Here is an 8,928-nt window from a genome sequence, read left to right on the forward strand (position 1 = left end):
ACTTGTACTTGTATTGCTTCATCATAGTGCACTTGAATCATTTGCAAACAGGTGCAATAACATCAACACTAATAACTACATCAGAAACTGAATTACCTTGAAAATTAAAGCATCTGTCATAAAATTAGCATATTTCACAGTGAATTACCACAGCATGTTGTGCCAGCATTAAATATTGTCGGTCAACTAACCGTTTACCCAGAGGAACTTAAACCTTTATAATGTTCAAGACTGAGACTACAATATGAAATGCAGCAGACCAGCTGTGCTTACAGTATGCAACACAGAATTTATCTGACCTGTTGGGCCATTTCTCCTTAGTGTCTCTGACTTTCTGGACTAAAGTGCATAGTTCCACATTTTAACATAAGAAAATATTCACTTAAGACGTCTACATGTTAACTTCATATGGAATCATCAGTTCATACAGCAAATTGCTAAGAATACTCTCATGATCATATACCTACACCTGGGATGAATGATTGTCTTGGAATATGCAAGACATAAAGTACAGAGTACGCAGCAGTCACTGTGACTCAGACTATAAAGGTGCTGGGTGCTCATCCCACTGGAATGTGAATTTAGTTTGAGCAACAGGTAGCCGACTGAAGGTCAGGATTCTTCTGCAATGATTCGAGCTTGACATGTTGCCCGCAGCTTAGTCAAGGTTGCCATGGAGAGGCTTCCTGGTTCAGTGAAGATTTTCTAGGAAAGGCAAGAAACACCAGGATTATAGGATTAAAGAAAGCAATCTACAAAGGACGACTCTTATATTGACTGATGTTTGCTCCAGAGAAATTACTCTCTTAAGCAGCAATGGGATACCTTCCTTCATTTCTTTTTACCTGCATAAAAGTGTGGCACTCATCAACAAATGGTCCATGAGTGATCTGCTTGAAGGATTGGCAGACGTCTGGCAGGGACTGGGCCTGTTGAATCAAAGCCTCATTGTGATGGATCAGTGTCAGAGCGACGCGAAACAGGATTTTCGAGCCCTCGTAGAACAGGCAATCCCAAATTCGTAGAACTGTCTGCAGAAAAACGGCAAAAAGAAATAAATCCCACCAACAAACACATAGGTGGTGATGCACAATATGATGTTTAGCCAAATCTAAACTGTGAGCAACAGCAACTCAGCTGCAGAGGGTAAAGCTGTTGGGAAAGGTAAAGTACTGTATTTCTCATGCACCAAAATCTACATTTTTGCATTGTAAATTTCAACAAAATAGTAGGAAGAAAAGAGTGGAACTAAATTACAAGTAAATTTTTTGTTTGGATTCCTCATTTCCCTATGCTCTACTTCCCACTAACGGCTACTTTAAAACATAACTGCTGTGCTCAAAACACTGTATTGGTCTGAGTGTGAAATCATTAAGGAGAAGCAGCTCTTACTGGTTGGCTACAGTGTTTGTGTTCGTAGATTAAACCTCCAGGGAATAACATGAACATCTGCAACTGTTACAACCTCCTAGAGGAGCTCCATGTGTATTTGGTGAACTAACACAGCAGCGCATAACCTCCCAAGGCCAAAAGAGGGAGATGGCAACAACGAGGACAACTGTGCGGGGTGAGCATATGTTTAAGTTTTAAAGAAAAGAAAGAAAAAAAACTGTTCATTATCCAGTAACGGCAGTGCTTGAATAAAGCACACGTATTTATTAAACAGTGTTTCTGTATTACATTGAATAGTGTGATTTGAGAGCTTTTTTCAGGTTGCGATAAAACCACATTTTAGCAATAAAAAGTTCTGCTAGAACAATTGATCATTTTCCACAATGTGTTGTCAAACTGTTTAACTTTTCAATTTAAAACATTTCCTTCAGGATACTAGTAATAACAAATCAATTGGAGTAAAATCTTGCCACCAGGGATAAACTCATTCATATAAGCCTTGCCAACATACAGCATTTTTCCAATTATCGGTAATGTTATTTTTATTAAAATAGATTCCAGATAAAATAAATTAACTTAAGAATTTATCGCTCATGCAGCGGCTTCTCTATCTGGAATCACCACTTTGTAGTTTCAAGCAATGTCCAACATCACTATCTGATTGGTTACACATCACGATTAATGACCTATCATAGTTGGTGAAAAGCTCTTTTTCAATTAAATGTGTGTTGAACAAACAAAGAAAGGCATCACAACAAACTTTTCTGTTGGTGTTATTCTAAATTTTGAAACCAAGATTGTCATTTTTACTGCAAATGCACATCGGTTCCATAATAATTAGTATCACTGGTTACACTACAGTATGAACTTCCCACCTGGTTGCACAACAAAACACTGAACACAGATTAACTAACCTCTACTGGAAGAACGTCTATGTAGAGACAGATGAACCATCGGGAGGCCACTAGTGTCCACATGACGTTATGATCCACCATGATCTGCCAGACTTGGGGGATTTTAAGTTTCACCAGCTCCCCTAACACCTCCTGGTCCGTCTTCAACCCGAGCATGGCTGGACTGTAGTAGTCTGGAACCACGTACACACACATCCTGATTTGTACACTGTTCATAATTAACTGCAAACAAATACATACAAATCCATTTCTTTCACTGGAAAGCTGTTAATTGTGAAGTCTAACACAAAACTCCAGAATCTCATTCCAGTCAGAACTGCTGCTAGCAGGTCTTCATTTATTTACACTGACATTCCTTCGACTGAGCCTGTGCAAGATACTCATGAAAACATACTGTAGGTGTTCAGCCACACAGAGATAAACAACATGTGACCCCAACAGGATTATCCTCATCCGCTACACACGGCTGTCACAAAATCACAACAATGGCAACTGAACGTACGCCCACACACCTGGTAAAATTCTACCAAGTAGCGCGTCCATCAGCCAGAAGGATTTCTCTTCATCTTTTGTGATGATGAGTAGATACCCAGCTATGAAGTTCATCCCCTGAAGGCAAAGAGACACACACTCAGGTTACATTTGAGTCTTGTAATCCTGTCTGAGCAGGTTTCTTCGGGTCTCTAATAAAGCATCTAGGGTAGAGAGCAGTAAGTGTACACTAAGAACAATTGAAGGAAGCCAAAACACAACCAAACCCAAACAGCCCACCTGACTTTGATTACAGATTAATGGATTCTATTTATAGTTCAAAAGAGATGTAACCATCAGTGTAGTCCTGTTTGAATTGCAAACCAAGCTGCATCTGCTCTGGTGAATGAAATTAGCCTTGCAAATGTTATATTGAGTTGATACAGACATAGGCAGGCTTTCTCTGAACACATAAGCAACCAGGTAGTACGTACTTATAATGCTGTGAAATACAGGAGCAATAAAACACTTCTTGTATGGACACTTAGGTAGATTTTAACCAACCAGTTTTTTTTAAGTATGTAAAAGTTTGCACTGTCTGTGCCTACAAGTATTTACGAGGACTTTCTGCTTCATTTTTGTCCTGTAATCCTCCGTAATAATGGACCACACTCTTTGCTGGACATTTCAATCATATAACACAATCCGAAAAAATGAGACAATTCAAATGCTGTCATTGTTCGAACCCAAATTGCCAACACCGACTCATAACACAAGGTCCTTTAGTATACAGAAGGAGTCAGCGAAAATGGAACTAATTAAAGGAATTACTGTGTTATTATTATATGTATTATTTTTCACAAAATCACTATCGGCTGGAGTTACCTGACAGTAGCCCACAGCTGGATTGTGGTGACCATAGGCCAGCAGCACATTGTACAGCGCTTTCTGCAGACATGGGATGGATGTCTTACGGAACAGAACATTGTCTGGAAATGTTCTGTGCAAGTCTGAAAGAAAAAGACCACATGGACAGTAATCATTCTTTGTGTGGTTTATATATGTATATATTACAGGCCAAATTAGAATCCAGGCAATGTAATTGCTCTGTTAATGTAATTATTTGTTTTCCTTAACATTATGTACCTTGAAATTTGGTTTTAGATACAAGGTAAATAATTACTTTCGAAGTAATGTCAACTTTTGTCATCAACACTTGGCAAAATAAACAGGGAAAAAATTATGTTGTCAAAGTAGTTTCTGGGTTTTTTTCATATACTGTATACCAAAATCCTGTTAGAGGGTTAGGGTTATTCTTTCTAATATACAGGCTACTGATATATCAAGATTGAAATCCGTACAACAACAATGGTAGGATTTTGATTTTGCCTATATGTTAAAATAAGAGCCAGTTGCAGCTTTTTAATCATCCATCCATTCTCTATACACCGCTTTATCCTCACTAGGGTCGCGGGGGGTGCTGGAGCCTATCCCAGCTGACTCGGGCGAAGGCAGGGGACACTCTGGACAGGTCACCAGTCTGTCGCAGGGCTACATATACAGACACACAAACAATCACACCTACGGGCAATTTAGAGTAACCAATTAACCTCAGCATATTTTTTGGACTGTGGGAGGAAGCCGGAGTGCCCAGAGAAAACCCACGCATGCACAGGGAGAACATGCAAACTCCATGCAGAAAGATCCCAGGCCCACCCTGGGATTTGAACTGGGGATGTTCTTGCTGCAAGGCGAAAGTGCTAACCACTCCCCCACTGTGCAGCCCTGCTTTATAATCAGATTTGTTTTAATCTTGAACTATAATGGCTCTTAATTTGATTAGCGTTGATGTAAACACTATTTGCTGACTATTTACATTCATGACTTCTTGTAATCCGAAATTGCAAAGAGGATATGAGGTGAAGCATAATATGTCTTTGCTATGGTTTGGTTTGTTGAGTCAGCAGCTTTACGGTCATCTGAGTGAGCATGTAGGTGAATGAATAATTGTTTAATATTCTGACCTGTGTTGATAGTCTCCATGAGTTTGAGGTCGTGCCGGGCTCCCAGTAGGGACTGGTAGTGACCTGGGTTCTTCTCTAGCTGGTCTTGAGCCCCGCTGGCTGACATCCAAATCAGAGCCCGGTGCTCGTTGGGAATCCCTTTGCGTACGTAACGCTTCACTGAAGGAGACAGGCAATGTTAATTTCAGCTTTAGTGTATGCATACTCTCTGCCAGGATATTGCTGTGTTCAGTTTTTACACTCACATTTCACATTCTTTTGCACCTTGCTTTTGCCTTTCAGTAGTTTGGACCACTTGATGGATCGTCGGGTGAGCACAACTAGATACTCAGACATGAGCTCTTCATACGACTCATAATCAAAGTCCTCAGAGCGCTCAAAGCCATACGGATCCACGCTGGGCCAAAATGCACGACATTTTCAGTCAGTATCTATCACATCATAGCACTGAAAACCTCAAATGAACAAATACTTTGAACAAAATTAGCTATCATTTCATGTTGTGTTTATGTGCTTGTACTTCTATTTCATGTTACTGAATGTAAGGCAACACGATGGGAGAGGATAGAGCCACTACAGCACAAAGACTCAGGGTTATATTTCATTTACAGTCATGGAAAAAAATGATTAGACCACTCATGTGTTCTTCAATTTCTTGTTCATCTTAATGCCTGGTACCACTAAAGGTACATTACCTGAAGAATACAATGAATACGTCAAAAAATGCAGCTGATTACATAATACTTTATGTCCTATTTGACATGCTAAAGTTTCATTGTATGCTCAGGGTATATAAGAGGACATTTCATGTCATAAGCAGCACTGCACATGCAAAGGCCTAGAGTGGATTCCTGCTGACATTCAATCCGTAGCACAACTCAGAAGTTGTCAGCTCTCACATAATGCCTAAAACAAAAGAATTATGTGAAGCCACAAAGGCAGCCGTCTTGGCATGGCTGAACATTGGCATGACTGAGAGACAAGTAGCAAAAAACTGAAGATCTCCAAGACAGCCAAGATGACCGTGTACTCATCCATTCCTGTGTCGGGAATCATCGTAAGACCTTACCCTGCTCAATCACCAGACCTAAATCCAATTGAAAACCTGTGGAAAATTATCAAATGCAAAATGAAGAACCACAAGCCCAAGAACAAAGCAAATTTATTTGAATTTGTGCAACAGGAATGGGCTGCTGTGACAGCAGAACAATGTCAGAAGCTGGTGCAGAGCATGCCAAGACGCATGTCTGCAGTCATCAAAAACAATGCTTATGCAATCAAGTACTAACTCCTGTGTTCATCATGTGACTAAAACGGACAAAAAAGAAAACATGGAATGCCTAAAAGCTGTTTTTGACAGTACAATGCTATAGCTATTGATGCAAGAACTTCAGTGATTTTGGTTATTATCAAGAAAACCATGGAAAATGTCTACATATCAGCTCTTAAAGTAAACTCTTATGAGCTATTGTTGTTTTTATCATTATATCTGTCCTAACAAATACACCTTTTAGTTGTACCAGGCATTAAAACGAACAAGAAATTGAAGAAAACAAGCGTGGTCTAATCATTTTTTTCCATGACTGTATGTAATATTTTCTACATAGCCAGTCTATTTACATTTCCTGCATCACTAATCTAGTCCTAGATGACAAAGTTGAGGGTGTAGTGGCTCAATCTAATGCCTTAGGTAACACGATAATCCTCCTACAGCTTAACCCCGTGACAAGAGCAAAGTCATCCCTGAAGACAAAATGCACTTGGAGAATAGTAATCTACTGCATCTGTTTTGAACCCATTCATGCACAAGCAACTTGGAGCACGAAACCACTTTGCTGTAGTGCATACTACACACACACCACACACACTCTGCAAATACTGAGTGGAGTGAAAATTATCATTATGTGAAGGTTATGTTTCTTATCTGGCGTCCTTGTTGCCAAAAGAAAAGCAAGGGCATACATTAGATGCATCAATGTGCAGTTTATCAATGTGGCACCTCATTTCAGATGATGTGCTTGTGTTATCGCTGTGTGACGGAGCTATACAACAGAGATACTTCCCATTAAAAACACATTAGGCATACAATAGTGTTCTGTACGGATTTCACACATCTACAAAAAGGCCAAAATGCTCAGGCCTCATGTAGACGGATGGTTAATGTAAAGTAGTTCAAGTGCAATTAAGTACACCTAGAGAAAAGTAAGGCAGTCAAATAGACATCCCGGACAAAAATCCTGCCGTTATGAAGGTTACAGTATTTACTTTTAGATTAAACTGATTTAGAAAGGTGTTGATTCAACTTTGCAACTTTTAAGGACATAATTTGTCATATGATGAATTTGATGCAGTTATACTGAGGGGATTTGTAAGATTTTTTCTGCCCTTGGTGGACAAAAAATAACATCTGGAAAATGAAAGAAATCACAAATTTCAACCTCCAGATGGCCATAACACTATATCACCACCTCTCAAAAACAGCCTGAACAAAATACTAATCATATAATTTTCTTGAAGGTGTGAAGTACGAAAAGACTGCATTAGTTTTAGACCACAAAGTGTTAAGTGTGAAATCAACTGTTTTCTGCATGAACCGTTTAACCTGCATGTAGTTTGATGGACATTTCTGAATGAGTTCTTAAAAAGTCATTTTGCGATGCAGAGAAAACATTTCAACTTGTTTCTAATTTAAATGTTCTATAACTGAGCATGTGTGACTGCAAACAAGGCAAAATAAGGTTGTTGAAACAGTTTCTGATTTGTATTTATTTACATTGCAAAGTATGTGGTTATATTTGGAAATATCTAGACTTAACTTTGAATTTAAGTTTAATTTCTTCAGAGCAAAACTACATCAGAGGGCCAGTGCAAAACTCCTAGAGAGAGTATATTACTCTGTAGAGCCTAGAAAATACTGTTAAGAGTATAGTCAGATGGAAAGAATTTGCCTTACCTCTGCAGACTTTACACCCAATTCTCTTTTATGTGGGCGAAAACTATAAAACCCCTACAGCAGTTATCGGGATTATTTGACGAGAGTTTTGTACCAACTGTAACCGTTAACGTTAGCCAGTTGCAAGCTAGCAGCCCAAGTAACGTAAGCCAAGTCAGTTTGCTAACGTTACTGCTTCTATTTTCCACAAAATTAGCACCAAATTAAATAACTGCTTCTTCGTTTTCTTAGCATGTTAGTGACTCAGTTACCAGTGAACTCCCAGCATCTATAAGATGTATTTTGAAACGTTTTAGCTGGCTAACTTCTAGCTAAGTTAACCGTTACGTTTACCAGCGTTACCTGTCCACTCTGTCTTTAGCTCTGCCGTCGGCGGAGCGGGTCCGGTTGGTCGCCTTGTTCTTCTTCTCCATGGCCTCTTCTGCTCAGTGATATCCTGAAAACAATCTCTGCTAGAGTCCCACCATGTATCCAGAGAGGAAAAGTTTACAACAGATACGACAACTAAAGTTGAAGTAAGTTAAGTGTAACGCTCACTTTCTTCTCCATGTTTGCGTGCGGAGGAACGGGGACGGGACGTTGCTCTTTCCTTGGATTAACGCGCTATTCTCGAAAACGAAAAGCCGTAAAAAGCATCCTTACTCTCTTTCCCAAACCAAAATTTGGTTTTGGTTCGATTATTTTAGTATTTCGTGGGTGCACCGACGGTCAAACCGTGTGGAGAGAGCGGAGTTTGCCTGGAGTTTTATCGCCATCCACATGCACCTGCTGCCGGTTCCTCGTAGTGCAACCAACTAGCCGGTAGCTCCGATAACAAAATCCAAACATAACGCCCAGATTCAACCCACCCAGCGTCTCCAAGAGGGCTCGTCAATCAGCCGGTCTTCTAGCCCCATGGAAGACGTTTACTCCGGGACACACGGCTTCAATCAAAGCCCTAATGCTGCCTTCGCGTGAATCCCGTAACATCCCACTTCAGTTCCCGTGAAATGACTAAATGTGACTAGTGGTGCGTTCACGAAACAAATAACTCAGGTTTGGCCTTGCTTACCATTATTTTGCAGTTAAACATCCTCCAACTTGTAACTAATGTCTTCTTTTGAAGAAAGCACTCATTTTTATGAAGTGTTAAAGCTGGTAAACGCTGATATTTTTTCTCCACTATTATTAACAC

General features: G+C 39.8%; 1 protein-coding gene across 2 annotated transcripts; it reads right to left on the reverse strand.

The window, feature by feature from the left end:
• Positions 1–22: 22 nt before the first annotated feature.
• grtp1a (growth hormone regulated TBC protein 1a) lies at positions 23–8,722 on the reverse strand. Of its 2 annotated transcripts, XM_022191527.2 has the most exons (8): positions 8,097–8,722; positions 5,047–5,198; positions 4,802–4,960; positions 3,663–3,787; positions 2,819–2,915; positions 2,307–2,479; positions 846–1,031; positions 23–705 (listed from the first exon to the last, which is right to left on the reverse strand). In XM_022191527.2, the coding sequence occupies exons 1-8, from the start codon at positions 8,165–8,167 to the stop codon at positions 613–615; spliced, it is 1,056 nt and encodes a 351-aa protein (XP_022047219.1). In that variant the 5' UTR covers positions 8,168–8,722; the 3' UTR covers positions 23–612. The 2 variants fall into 2 exon arrangements, with proteins under 2 accessions (XP_022047219.1, XP_051799056.1); XM_051943096.1 differs by lacking the exon at positions 5,047–5,198 and having other exon boundaries at positions 8,097–8,720.
• Positions 8,723–8,928: the final 206 nt, after the last annotated feature.

The sequence above is a fragment of the Acanthochromis polyacanthus genome, chromosome 2, assembly GCF_021347895.1.
Source record: "Acanthochromis polyacanthus isolate Apoly-LR-REF ecotype Palm Island chromosome 2, KAUST_Apoly_ChrSc, whole genome shotgun sequence".
Lineage (NCBI taxonomy): Eukaryota > Metazoa > Chordata > Actinopteri > Pomacentridae > Acanthochromis > Acanthochromis polyacanthus.